Source organism: Myxocyprinus asiaticus, chromosome 36 (assembly GCF_019703515.2).
Source record: "Myxocyprinus asiaticus isolate MX2 ecotype Aquarium Trade chromosome 36, UBuf_Myxa_2, whole genome shotgun sequence".
In the NCBI taxonomy this organism is placed as follows: Eukaryota; Metazoa; Chordata; class Actinopteri; order Cypriniformes; family Catostomidae; genus Myxocyprinus; species Myxocyprinus asiaticus.
Genome location: NC_059379.1, coordinates 30,111,592 through 30,126,284, shown reverse-complemented (window position 1 = coordinate 30,126,284; position 14,693 = coordinate 30,111,592). Strand labels below are relative to the sequence as shown.

At 36.5% G+C, this 14,693-nt stretch overlaps 1 protein-coding gene across 2 annotated transcripts in view; it reads left to right on the top strand.

Moving 5' to 3' along the window:
* Positions 1 to 964: 964 nt before the first annotated feature.
* Positions 965 to 14,693, top strand: part of LOC127427372 (collagen alpha-1(I) chain-like) — a 33,645-nt gene continuing 19,916 nt past the window's right edge. For both annotated transcript variants that reach the window (XM_051674944.1, XM_051674943.1), the window contains exons 1-22: positions 965 to 1,169; positions 2,402 to 2,590; positions 3,160 to 3,209; positions 3,442 to 3,471; positions 4,170 to 4,265; positions 5,007 to 5,072; positions 6,801 to 6,845; positions 7,039 to 7,092; positions 7,343 to 7,396; positions 9,117 to 9,170; positions 9,415 to 9,468; positions 9,673 to 9,726; positions 9,882 to 9,926; positions 10,012 to 10,065; positions 11,190 to 11,234; positions 11,675 to 11,728; positions 12,103 to 12,201; positions 13,083 to 13,127; positions 13,273 to 13,371; positions 13,662 to 13,715; positions 13,814 to 13,921; positions 14,356 to 14,409. In XM_051674944.1, coding sequence (XP_051530904.1) covers positions 1,088 to 1,169; positions 2,402 to 2,590; positions 3,160 to 3,209; positions 3,442 to 3,471; positions 4,170 to 4,265; positions 5,007 to 5,072; positions 6,801 to 6,845; positions 7,039 to 7,092; positions 7,343 to 7,396; positions 9,117 to 9,170; positions 9,415 to 9,468; positions 9,673 to 9,726; positions 9,882 to 9,926; positions 10,012 to 10,065; positions 11,190 to 11,234; positions 11,675 to 11,728; positions 12,103 to 12,201; positions 13,083 to 13,127; positions 13,273 to 13,371; positions 13,662 to 13,715; positions 13,814 to 13,921; positions 14,356 to 14,409 — 1,485 coding nt within the window. In that variant the 5' untranslated portion in view covers positions 965 to 1,087. The remainder of the gene's footprint in view (positions 1,170 to 2,401; positions 2,591 to 3,159; positions 3,210 to 3,441; positions 3,472 to 4,169; positions 4,266 to 5,006; positions 5,073 to 6,800; positions 6,846 to 7,038; positions 7,093 to 7,342; positions 7,397 to 9,116; positions 9,171 to 9,414; positions 9,469 to 9,672; positions 9,727 to 9,881; positions 9,927 to 10,011; positions 10,066 to 11,189; positions 11,235 to 11,674; positions 11,729 to 12,102; positions 12,202 to 13,082; positions 13,128 to 13,272; positions 13,372 to 13,661; positions 13,716 to 13,813; positions 13,922 to 14,355; positions 14,410 to 14,693) is intronic.

Genomic DNA, 14,693 nt, shown 5'->3' with positions numbered 1-14,693 from the left:
TTCTTTTCTATATGGGTTTTACTATTATTATTATTATTTATTATTATTATTATTATTATTATTATTATTATTATTATTTTGACATATCCCACTTTATAAGCAATGTGTCACTACCTGCTAATTTTTTGGATTTATTGTGGATGAAATAAATAAAAACTCCTTGCTTTTAACTTTATCTTTAGTCATCATCTTGCCAAGATTGTTGCAGGTGCTGTCATCACAGCCAAATCTGTAAACATCACCCGCAAGTTTTCCTACAATTGGCCAATGCAAAGAATTTGTGTATTGCATTGTCACCTAAATCCAACTATAGGGCCATATTAAGAGTCGACCCTACATCCTAATGCTTCATTACATGTTTAGTCCTTCACAACACCATACATTTCTTTCAGTTTCTTTCCTCATCAAAATACAGCAATGAATGCTCAATACAGCAACTCAACATCTCACCATAGAGCACCATTTCTAAAGAAACTACAGAGTCAAAGAATGAATCAACAAATCATCATTTGGCAAACAATTTAAAAGGTCCCTGCAATATAAAGGTTTGCACAAAAATTATCACATCCACTTAGGATGCAACCTGTCCAAGCCAAAACATGCAAATCCTGAATATAGCCATCCCGATATAAACATTTTGAGGTTTTGATTCATTTCTTTGCAATGTCAGGCACTGAAAACCACCCCTGACCTTTCTATCTATACGCTTCTATGGAAAAAAGCATCGTGCACTGCAAAGCATCCTATCAAAACGTGCTCCATCACGATATCCTGAACCTCAACAACACTGCTCCATGTTTGAAAATGTCCATGTTGTAATGAGAACCCAGAACAATTTGACATGTTTTAAGGCGGCCCTTATTGTTGGCTGAAGGAGGGACTCACTTTAACTTGAACATGTAGAAGTTATCTCTCAGCACCTCCCCAAAACTTTGGCATATAAAAGCCAGGGTCAAACATTTAAGGCAGTAGGGAGTTTCTGCTAGGGTCTGGATTGGAGTTACACAGACCGGAACCTACGTGTATGACTGAGGACACAAACAGGATTCCCCTTGCCTCAAAGAGTCTACATGTCTAATATTTAGACATGTTCAGCTTTGTGGATATCCGGTTAGGGTTGCTGCTCTCCGCAGCGGTCCTTGTGGTGAGAGGACAGGGAGAGGATGATAGTGAGTATATGATTTTTACTGCTGCTTTTGAAAAGATGCTTGACTGAGGAAATTGGAGAATGCAAAAGGGGTAAAGTAATTTTGGCAGCTGGGTGCTGTTGCTGATACCAACTGACCTGCAATCTAAAATCATTTTGGGAATGTCTTGAGGAGGTAAACAGCGTTTTCTCTGGCAGCCTTTTTCCTAGAATTCGTAACTTTTCATTTTATTGCACGCGGACTATATTCTTTCCTCGTGCGCCTGCAGATACATGTTCGGAGCGCTCACTATGTGATGTCCTCGAGCGAAGCTGCAGCGCGTCTGGATGAGCTTAAGGAAAGACGTGACATGGATGAGAGAGGGAAATAGCGCGCGCGTTTAAAGCTACGTGTCCTCTACGATTTGCTTTTGCATTGTACTATTACAGGATAATACGTCTTATAGCTGGATAACAAATGTCTACAAATAAATTGGGTGCATCTCTCATGTAATAGATGCTGCTTTAGACAGTTTTATCCAACATAACTGCTGGACTGCAAGGACAGAATTACAATTTTACATATTGAAAGCAAAACAAGGCAATTTTATTCTACTGGGAAAACTTCTGGTTTTAATTTCAATAGTGCAGACACCAATTAATTGCATATGATCGGGGCGTGACTGTATTTTTCACAAGACTCTAGCGACACCAAGCGGTGAACTGAAATACTACATGGGTCTGAAAATGTTGTGGGGGGCGGGGGGATTAGAAGGCCTTTTCCTCCAACACCATTCTCCACATCTCCCCCAATTTTACCTTTCTACTTATTTTATATATATATAAAATAAGTATCAACCTTATATCAGCCTAAGTTAAACCTATGATATTATATGAGCTCTGTTTACTCGATTGTAATGGGTTTAGATTATAATCACTGATTGTTTTGGAAGGTTGACTCTTTAATAATACATTACCAAAAAAAAAAAAAAAAAAAAAAAAAAAAAGGATGACTATAAATGCAATGGGCAGGGCTGAAACTCTATCATCATTGCTTTAATTGTGCTAAATCTTCATGTCGATAGATGATAAATGCCATATTTGTTCTTAAAATATGAAATGCCCTGGAAAGTAACATAGACGTTTCTAGCTTTGGAAACATCAGTTGAGACATTATAGATTTAATGGAACTCTTGGAGGGAGGTCAAACTTTAGTTTGATAGAAAAGTGATTGAGTCTGTCCTGAACTAGTTCGCCTTCATCTTTTTCTCACAGTCTCTTTCGGTAGCTGTTCGTTGGACGGTCAGTCTTACAATGACAAGGACGTATGGAAACCTGAGCCCTGCCAAATCTGCGTCTGCGACAGCGGAACCATCATGTGCGATGAGGTGATCTGCGAGGATACATCAGACTGTGCCGATCCAGAGATTCCCGACGGAGAATGCTGCCCCATCTGCCCCGACGGTACACCTACCACCTTTGCCCCATTGGCACATTATGCGCATGTAGCTCTGTCGCCCTCTAATGTACAAGCGCTTAACTACATACTGTGGGAAAATACCGCAGAAGACCTGTGGAGGGCGCTTGTGTTCAAAAATACATGACTGGATTATCTCTGACCATTGATGGTTTTTCACGGGACTGAGGGATTAAGGATTTTTTGCTTGTAGTTTTTATTGCCTTTTGGATAATTGCACTTTTGTTAACACCTTTGACATTAATTAGTCATTAAAAAACAGTTAATGATGCATAACAGATCAATAGATCCTGTGCATTCAAAAAAGATTCAGAATATTTGTGACTGGTTGAATTCAAATCAATTGATGAGCAGGGAAGTATCATATAATTTTTATACAGTTATTATTTAAAGTTGTTATAAAGTGTCACTATACTTTTGTGATGATGCGGAACAGTCCTCTGAGTTAAGCGTGTGCTCATCTATATATTTACTTGAGTTGAATTAGTGGCACAGTTCTAAAAAAATACATATATATGTTTGTTTGTTTGTTTGTTTGCTTGCTTGTTTTTCATAGATGGAGTGGAGATTCCAGGCACTTTGCCTCCAGTTCCTGGTCCTGAGCAGGTCAGTGGGAATTTAATCAAATAAAATAATATAACGCACCTCATTTATTAGCTAATATTACATGAAATTGAACTATCCAAAATTCTGATTTTTCACTTTCATATCTTAACCTTGTCGCACTATGTATATGTAAATGCCCAACATGCACAACAACATATAAAGAACCTCTTTTGGTATTTACATGTGCAACATACACCAAAATGACATGTTATGACTCATTTTCCATTTTTAGCCTGGCTATCCTGGGCCAAAAGGTGACCCGGTGAGTAGAATTCTTGTTGTCTTGTTGCATGCTTATTTTATAATGCATTGTACCAGCTGCATTGGATAAAAAAACTAAAAAAAAAACTAAAAAAGGCCAGGGGCACTTGAGATAGAGGTGATTAAAAAATGTGTTGCAAATGGAAAGAATTAGTGCTCGTTTTGCTAACCTATTGACCTCTAATTGTCCTACTGACCTTTAACCTCTGATACCTTACGTGTTACATGAAAAAAGCTACATCAAATATTATGGCATGTATTGTTACATTATATTGTATAATGTATTACATTATGAAACTGTTTCACAATTAGCCTACGTAATTGTTTCTGACCCTATGTCCTTCATAACATACAAACACATTTTTGTTAAAGGAACAAATCCTGATTAGACATGTCTGAGGAAATGATTAAATAAATTGGTTTTCATGTATACTCTTCCATATCTTAGAACTATACTGCCATGCAAAGCCAAAACACAGTAACTACACATTTTGTCAAAACTGAGTTATCATCGAAATCATGTCTCTGAAACTATGATCTGTCCAGGACTGACAGGTTTGGCTCAACTATGCTCGGATATTCCACTTTTGGCTGGAGTTCCTGTGCTTTTAGAGTTTGTTCTAGGAAGTGCTATTTGATGTTCAGATATTGTTATTATAATTCTATGTCATTTATGAATCTTTGCTGTTTGTTTGGCAGGGCCCTCCAGGGCCTCCTGGTAGGGATGGCATTCCCGGAGAGAACGGACTCCCTGGACCTCCTGGTCCTCCTGGAACCCCTGGCCTTGGTGGTGGAGTAAGAAACTACATTTTGATCTTGTAAAACTTGAAATCTTGTAATTGTGGTGTCAATATCCATAGGATTAAGTTTCTGAGTACTTTGCCACGTTGGCCTAGATTCAAAATATACAGCAAATCTTGCATCGTCATGTTGCGTAGCTGCAAAATTGCAAAATCCAATAGTTCATTTCTCTTGAAATTAACAAATAACATTTTTGTTGTTATTGTTTTATTTTTGCTTTTTACAAAAGTTTTAAAAGCACATGTAACATAGATCAGATTTAATTTTGATAGTAAGTTAAGATTCATGAAGTATCTGTCATGCATTGCATTATAACCCACTTTAGTTCAGTACCAGCTTGGTGAACAGCTCCCAGCAATCTTACGTTACTTTGCAGGACTCTGGGTCAGTATGCAAAGCAGACAGGCACTGTGTAAAAGCAACATATTGAATTAACCTTGTTAAATGGTTTGACATTGCAAAGGTATTGTATTATTGTGGCTTGCCACATTTCTGTTTTTTTGTTTTTTTTCACAGCATTTAAACAGTGTGATAAGCAAAATGTTTGCCAAATCCTTCAGTAATTTCATTGACACTGCACTGTGGCTGAATGATTAATTTGTACGGTTGTGGCAGTGTTTGTATAGTCAATTTAGAGGAACGATAATCACAGATGCACCACAACAAACTGAATATCGAGATAAATAAACAAAGCTCCGCTCGGTTTACCCTCTTTCTTTCTTTTTCTCCCCGCAGTCTTTCCTCTCCCAGATGGCTTATGGTAGTGAGAAATCCAGCGGCCCTTCTGTCCCCGGACCACCAGTAAGATACAACTCTTCCTTCTGTTTCCTCTCTTTCATGATCCACATCTCACACCCAAAACAGAAACCACTTATCTTTTAAAAAAGTTGGTCATTTGTCTTCATTGATCCCTGTTGTATACACACAATGTAATGTGATGTAGACCATTTAGTACTTTGTAAAGAGATGCATAAGATGTATAATAGGCTGTGTGCCTTGAGACACAGATTAGTTGTAGCATGCTATAGGCCAATGGAATATAAGGTATAACATATTATATGATATTACTCATTAGCTATACTATGTGTTACTGTGTGTGTGTATATATATATATACAGTACTGTGCGAAAGTTTTAGGCACTTGTGAAATATGTTGCATAGTGAGGATGTCTTCAAAAATAATGACATAAATATTTTTCATTTATCACTTAATGTCATGCAAAGTCCAGTAAACATAAAAAAAGCTAAATCAATATTCGGTGTGACCACCTTTGCCTTTAAAACAGCACCAATTCTCCTAGGTACATCTGGACACAGTTTTTCTTGGTTGTTGGCAGATAGGATGTTCCAAGCTTCTTGGGCAATTCAACACAGTTCTTCTATCTATTTCGGCTGTCTCAATTGCTTCTATCTCTTTATGTAAAATCTCAGACTAACACAATGGGGCTTTGTGGGGGCTATGACATCTGTTGCAGGGCTCCCTGTTCGTCTATTCTAATCTTTTCTATTGCAAAAGTAATGTTTGGGAGTCTAACATTTACATTTCCTATTGACACACTAAAGCTGAAGATAAAAATAACTATCTTAAGACAAATGCTTTTGTGAAACATCTTATGTGCCTAAGACTTTTGCACAGTACTGTATATATATATATATATATATATATATATATATATATATATATATATATATATATATATATATATATATACATATATATATGTACTATATTGTCTACTAAATTTTTTTCACCCAAAAATTAAAGTTATCTTATCATTTACTCACCCTCATGCCATCCCAGATGTGTATGACTTTCTTTCTTCAACGGAACACAAACGAAGATTTTTAGAAAAATATCTCAGCTCTGTAGGTCCTCACAGTGCAAGTGAATGGTGATCAGACCTTTGTTGCTCCAAAAATCACAAAGGAAACATAAAAGTAATCCAGATGACACCAGTGGTGAAATCTTCAGAAACAATATAATAGGTGTGGTTGTGAAACAATATTTAAGTCCTTTTTACTCTAAATCTCCATTTTAACATTCACTTTCAGATGTGAAAGTGAAACTAAACAGGCATCACATTACTTTTAAATGTAAAAGTGAAGTGGAGATTTAGAGTAAAAAGGACTTAAATTTTGATCTGTTTCTCACCCACACCTATTATATCACTTAAAGGATTTAATTTGATTACTTTAATGTTTCCTTTATGTGAGACCATTTTTGGAGCTACAAAGGTCTGATCACCATTCACTTGCATTGTATGGACCTACAGAGCTGAGATATTTTTCTAAAAATCTTAGTTTGTGTTCTGCTGAAGAAAGAAAGTCATACATATCTGGGATGGCATGAGGGTGAGTAAATGAGAGATTTTTGGATGAACTATTCCTTTAAGTGCTGTAAATGGCATATTGTACTTTAAATTATTATATTTATATCTTGTTTTATAGTATTTTCCTTTGTAGTATTTCTGTATTATTCCTATTTCTTTTTTCTTTCTCATTTTAACTTTTTGTTTGTCTCTCTTGTAGGGCCCCATGGGTCCCCGTGGCCCCCCAGGACCCTCAGGTTCACATGTAAGTCTATTTCATTCATATTTCAACTAGAAAAAAATGCTGTTGGTTTGTTAAAACAAGTAATTTTTATTTTAATTATTATAGTCTTGAGTGCTGTCTGTGAAGCCCATAGGCAAAACTCATACACAAATTATATAACATCCTGTAGCTCCTGTATGATATATGACTCTTTTGTATTATTGTCTGTTCTCAGGGCCCTCAGGGATTCCCTGGCCCCCCAGGTGAACCTGGTGAGCCTGGTGCTCCTGTAAGTATCACCTACCTCCTGTGACCTTGTTTACTTACTTCCTATAAACACTATTTCAGGGTTAATTTTATTATATAACGTTTTTCACAACAGACAGTGAAGAAAATATTCAGAAACATGCTACATCATAGAACACTTAACATCATTGTTTTATATTTTACTATATGTGCATATTTACAACCACTCACCCAACACACTCATCCATACTAGCATCATGTGAGCTATATTCTTCTGCTGTTGTTGCCTACAGGGTCCAATGGGTCCTCGCGGTACTGCTGGTCCTCCTGGAAAGAACGGAGAAGATGTGAGTTTTGGTAGATGAATCTGAACTTCAGATGAATCCAATTCAACGTGGCTGACTTCCAGGGTTGGGCAAAATTCAGAATTTAAGAAGGGGCTACTTTTCAATTCATTAGTAGGAATTTGAATTTAAGTAGCCATTTGGAATCAATTGCAATTCAAAGATATTCAACACAGTGACAAACACACTCCAAAAAATATTGCAGTCGATTTTTTCGATGTTAACATTTTCATTAAATTTACATCAAACTGAATTGAGTAATCTTTAACAAATTGTATCTATATATTATAAATTATGCACAATGTGTAATATTAAATTTAACCTTAATACGTAGATTATTATTTATAATCTTATAGTTATAATATTTAAGCTTTATCTGCTTCCAACAATGGAATTCATTATCAATACCTAAATTCCAGCTGTAAATGTTTCATATTTATGATTTCTTTTTTTTTTTAATCCTTTTTTAAAAATTTTTTTTTATAAAAACCTGAATCTACAATGATTTAGCACATGTATAATTTATTCAAAGTTGGAACAAATCCATATATTTAATTAACTCAATGTAGCTGCCATTTAGAACCAATGTCCATTGTAATGAACATCAGAAATAACTATCAAAACATTATCTTGAAAATTATAATGTTTTTTATTTTTATTGATTATCATTAATTGCTGCATTTAGAGTAGATATAAAGCATTGTTTTATATTTTTGGTGTCCCTGGAACTTAATTCAAGTCTGAAAGGATTGAAGATCACTAAATTCAGTTTAATATAAATTTTTCATTCAAATTTAAAATCAACTGTTTTTTTGTTTTTTTTAAGAGGAATTTCATTAGTCAAACACAGATTTTGTGACATAACCATCTGAAGGAAGTTTGTTGCCTGATCTATGATGCTTGGCTCCATTTTTCAGAAACACCTCATATGTTATGTGTATGATGACATGATATTGGGTAATCTATACTGGAAACAATGCAGTGTATTATTAAAAACACAGCAGTTGGGGGCCTGGGTAGCTCAGCGAGTATTGACGCTGACTACCACACCTGGAGTTGCAAGTTCGAATCCAGGGCATGCTGAATCAGGCTTCCTAAGCAACCAATTGGCCCAGTTGCTAGGGTGGGTAGGGTCACGTTGGGGTAACCTCCTCGTGGTCGCTATTATGTGGTTCTCACTCTCGGTGGGGCACATGGTGAGTTGTGCATGGATGCCATGGAGAATTGCATGAAGCCTTCACACGCACTAGGTCTCCACGGTAACGCGCTCAACAAGCCATGTGATAAGATGCGTGGATTGACGGTCTCAGACGCAGAAGCAACTGAGATTCGTCCTCTGCCACCCGGATTGAGGCAAGTCGCTACACCACCACAAGGACCTAGAGGGAATTGGGCATTTCAAATTGGGGAGAAAAAAGGGGAGAAAATCCACAAAAATCACAGCAGTTATATGAATTTCTTTGAATTCCATTACATTCACTACTCATTCTTCAAATTACATTTACAGTTCCTCATCCTTTTTGCGACCTCATTTCAAATTTAGGAACTGAATTGGAATTTAAAAGGCATTCTTAACCTAATTCTGTCACAGCTGAACATTTGCTTTAACAGGTGAAACAGATGCTCAATTCATGCATCCATCGATATGGCAGATATTCAAAAAAGACCTGCTTCAACATGCATTCCTGTTAAATGTTCTTACCTCTTTCTTGCTCTTCCTCAGGGTGAAGCTGGCAAACCAGGTCGCCCTGGTGAGCGTGGAGCTGCTGGGTCTCAGGTGAGTTTTGCTCACACATTGTGGCCCCCGCTTACACTCTGACACTGACAAATATCTGCCATATTTTACTCTTAGACAACTTTTGGAGTCTCAAAATACAGTATAAATGGGAATGGTGCTTGCTCATTGTAATAGACATTACAAACTCTCATTATTTAAGTAATTAAAATGGATGGAAAGGTATGTTGTACAGCAATTAGAAAATGCCATTTATTATAATAATGTTCTCTCATTTATTTTAAAGGGTGCTCGTGGGTTCCCTGGAACCCCTGGACTCCCCGGCATCAAGGGACACAGAGTGAGTATGACAGCACATACAGTTTTATTTATTACATTTTTATTTACCATTTGATCATATTTTAATTTTGTCTTTTTATTGAAGTTTTTGTTTGTGTTCCTGATTTAATGTGCTTTAAAGCACTGCTTGTAAGGTGCTACACAATACAGTTTTTATTATTATTTAAGTTATGCTTTGTGTAACATCTCTGGTCACCTTTTACAGGGTTTCCCTGGTCTAGATGGAGCTAAGGGAGATGCTGGCATTGCTGGACCTAAGGTACGATTTTCCTTCAATTTGTATGCTGTTCAGCCATTGTGTACATACAGTTATTTTTTCCCCAGATATGGTGGTTGAACAAGTTTGCTGATTTGACTTCACACATGATAAAGTGGTTATATTCTCTATTAATTGCGTCTCTTCTCTGATAACAGGGAGAGGCTGGCTCCCCCGGTGAGAGTGGTACCCCTGGAGCCATGGTGAGTAGGAGATTCTGCTCTCCATGTAAAGATTTTGTAAATATTGGTATCATTGTTTTACTTTTCCTCTCCATATTTCTTTCAGGGTCCTCGTGGTCTGCCCGGTGAGAGAGGCCGCCCTGGTCCCCCTGGCCCTGCTGTAAGTGCCATATCCATGCATCACTGAGTGCGTTTACATGCGCAGACTTACTAGCATTATGTTGAATAACCTGATAACGAAAGGTCAAGTAAACACCTTAAATTGTGTTCTTTTATTGGGAAAAGGTTATAAAACGTTCAGGCAAAAAAACATTTAGCACATATAGATTTTTGCATTGCCCCGATTAAATGTAAACTCCTTTACCGGTGTTCTGGTAACTTATTCAGTGTGCGCATGCCTTATACTCATGACTGTCAAACTTTTTCCCAAAACAGTCATTTCAGTTGTCATCATGTCATGCATTTTTCTTGCATTCTCAGGGTTTCAAAATGGGCTGATTTTTTATAGTTACCAGCAGATTACTTTGCATGATAACACTCTCATTTGCTCTAAAACCCTACTGTGCATAATCTTGTGGACAAGAAACTACAAAACCATCCTCTGTTTCCCTTATTGCTTCCATTTAAGCCCTTTTACAACCCTGAACAGTCAGTTCTAATCTGTGATGATTTACTGTCCTGGTTGACAGCCGTGATTTTGCGTCTGATACTATACTAACTTCAATCAAATCAAAGATCAGTCGTTGTGCTAAATTCTTGTACATCTTGTCTGCTCTTTGGTCTCTTTTGGATCACCCTGAGTAACTCTTTATACAGTGGCCCTTAAAAGTATTTAGACACTTAAGCCAAGGTTGTTAAGAATGTAATCAACCTAGTATAATTTGTTTGTAGAAGACACTTGTTTCATATTCTGTATCAAATGCAATGGCATTCATACATTGTTAAGTGTCCACATACAGTACTTTATGGTGGAACTATATATTAAATTCAGAATACACCTGTTGTCATGATGCAAAAAAAAATTAATAAAACATTAACCCATCTGCTGGTATTTATATCTAGCAGAGGATATGGAGTACCAACTTCAAAAATCAGCCCTAAAAACTCACACAGAGCAAAGTGATTGATTGGCATGGAGACATAATGTCATCTGGTATTGTATTTGAACCAAAATGATTGGCTTGTGCACAGGCCAGATTTTCTGGCAGGGTTGAAGGTCATCAGTCAGTGTTATCACCAGTTCATAAAGATGGACGATTTAATTGGTTTGTTTCTTTCTTGCAGGGTGCTCGTGGTAATGATGGCAACACTGGTGCTGCTGGACCTCCCGTAAGTCTCTTAAGATCAATACTTTGGTAATACTGCAGTACTTTATAGATAATCAAAGAATCTTTTGATAATACAAGTTCCTTTAGCCAAATAACTTTAGTTAGGCTAAATATATCTACGTCAAATACAAACGTTACAGTAAGAATGTGCATTTAAGCAATTTATTTGGTGCTTGGCAGTTAATTGCGTCCAGTAAAACTGTCAAAAAAACAAAAATTGCTCTTCATATCTTCATCATTTCACTTCATCTCAATTTTCAATTAAAACATTTTATGTAAGATGTCCAATTTATAGTACTTTTATTGGATTACACCAATGAAAGTAATTTTTAAGGGTCAGATCAGGTAGAGATAGCTCTTTATAGTAACAAATGCACTAATCCACTTTTTACTATATTTTATGATGTATATAATACTCTTAATATTTTTCTGCAATATTAGGGATCCACTGGCCCTGCTGGTCCTCCTGGATTCCCTGGTGGTGCTGGTGCTAAGGTAAATCAGCCCCCAAACACTAACTGTAACCCCACACAAACAAGCCCTGACCACAGATAACAAATGTGTCTATGGCAGTGGATTGGAACAACTGTCAACAGTTGTCATGTTCATAAAAGTAAAGCAGTAAAAACTATTGAACATATAATATGTACTTCCTAAAATTGTGTAGACAACAATTAATTGATTGTTAAGTGACCCTGTTTTTTAGCAGATAAATGTACCAACATGCAGCCCTATGCATGTATAAACACAGATATATATATATATATATATATATATATATATATATATATATATATATATATATATATATATATATATATATATAAACAGGTGCATAAAGTCACTCACTGTCTGTTTGTCCTCTGTAGGGAGAGACAGGCCCTGCTGGAGGCCGCGGTTCAGAGGGACCTCAGGGAGCCCGTGGTGAGCCTGGCAACCCTGGACCTGCTGGTGCTGCTGGTCCTGCTGTAAGTATTTACATACTGTGAAAATCAATAACATGATAAAACACTGTCTGAAATCACATACTCATTTATTTGGTAGAAATAGTTCAAATGAACTAGTCTTGCATTTCCAGAAGGAAATACACGAGCTTGCATGGTAGCAAAATAAAAGTGGGACATTTTTTGTTAAAATTATAAAAAATTATATTAGCCCAAATATAACCCCAAATATAGATAAAGTGATAGCGACTGATAGTAACATTTGATATCAATGTATACAAATAGATTCAGTATACAAATTTTGCAACATCGCTGTCAGTTAGATTTTGGATGCTGAACAACTTTAATCTTAAAATTTAGAAGAAAAAAAAGTTTAGTTGAAAAAAATTTTTTTATCAATGGACAAAGAGAAAAGAGAACATACAGCATTATATGATATGATATGATATAGCATAGTTAAGAGCGATTTTGGTTATAATTCATATCTGAGCAAACGTAAATACTGTGTTTTGCCTTTGCAGGGCAGTATAGTATAGCACTCTAATTTATTTGTTTGATTGGTATGATTTATTTTTGATTTCTTTCTTTATTCCCTTTATCTTTTCTTTTTTTCTTTATCTTTTCATCTTTAATTGTTCCTTAATTTCTTTATAAAATAAGAACTTAATTGATTTCATTCCCACTTTTATTTATGGGAAAGTACTTTGTATAAGCTTTGTATAAATTTGGGCTTTTTTTTTTTTTTTTCACTTTCCCAGAACTAAGATTGTTTTAGTTTCGTATTTTCTTTAAATTTGCTCCTGTTTCATTTTTCTGTGCAAATAAATTTAAAAAATAGTATAGTACTGTAATATTAGTCCCTCTGCCACTGTCAAAGTGATATAAGTACTTGTGTCACTCCACAGGGTGCTCCTGGAGCTGATGGTGGCCCTGGTGCCAAAGGTTCCCCTGTAAGTATGATTTTATAAAACAGCAATTGAATACTGTATTGTCCTATATATCTGTGTGTCTTTCTTTTTTTATGCTATATCCCTCTGTATGACAAAGTGGGCTCATTTTAATCACTGTGGACAAAAACACATTGGCATTTTACAGGGTGCTGCTGGTATTTCTGGTGCTCCTGGTTTCCCTGGTGCCCGTGGACCAGCTGGACCCCCTGGCCCTGGTGGTGCTCCTGGCCCGAAGGGTAACAACGTATGTACTGTATACTACCCACTGTATTATATATTTCCGTGCTTTTAGCATGTGGCATTTTAGCACTTCAGATAGCACAGATAATGTTGGACTGATTGACAAACAAACAGAGTAATGTTTTGCTAACGTCACAGCGCCGATGTGTTATCAACCTGAATGTCTTACATATAGTTGTCTCTGCATAATAAGCTGGGGTAGGAGAAAGTATTTGACACTGAATAAGGAAGTGTCTGAAGAGTGAGGAATAATGTGGTGAGTTCATAGATTTATCTCTCACACTCTGTTTCCAGGGTGACCCTGGTCTCCAAGGACCTAGGGGAGAAGCTGGTCCTAAAGGAGAGCCTGTAAGTATCAAATATATTTCCTTGGAAACAAATATAATCCCATTATATATTCAAGGCACCTCTGCTGTTATATTTAACACATGCTGTTCTTTTCCTAGGGCCCAGCTGGACCTCAAGGTCTTGCTGGACCTGCTGGTGAGGAGGGAAAGAGAGGAGCTCGTGGTGAGCCTGGTGGTGCTGGACCTGTTGGACCTCCTGGAGCTCGTGTAGGTTAAAACTTGATAGAACTAGAGTAAACTTGAACTTGACAAAGTAATCTGTTTCTTCTCTTTTTGTGAAAGATGTAGTTTACCCAAAATGGAAATTCTGTCTTCATTTACTCACCCTCATGTTGTTTCAAACCTGCATGACTTTCTCTCTTTCTGTGGAACACAAAAGGAAGAATGACAACCTCATTCACCATTCACTTTCATTGTATATATATAAAAAAAAGGTGCAATAAAAGTGAATGGTGACTGAAGCTGTCAGTCCCTAACATTCTGCCTACTGTAACATCTATTTTTGTGTTCCACAAAAAAAAATATGGGCATTGAACAAAACGAGGCAGAATTATTTTTTTGAATGAACTATCCCTTTGAAGTGTCCACAATTGTTTTGTTTTGTTTTGTGTTTTTCACATTTTATCTTCATCTTTCAAAAGGGTGCCCCTGGCAATCGTGGTCTCCCTGGTGCTGATGGAGGACCTGGCACCCTGGTAAGTCAATATTTTCTGTTAAGCACTGTGATCACAAATCAGACCTAGGCTATACACATGCAAAATCTTTCACTCATTTTCACTCTAGATGTGCAGTATACCATTTTTTTTTGTCAGGAAACCAAAAAATTAACTTCTGGGGTAACATATTGCTTATTTCATATGAATGATTATATCTGACTGCATAGGCTATAACACTGAAAGTCATTCTTTAGTGTCAGGGCCCATTTATAGGAAACCGCTTAAAAGAAGAAAACCCTTTGTTCTAATAGCAAGTGTATTGT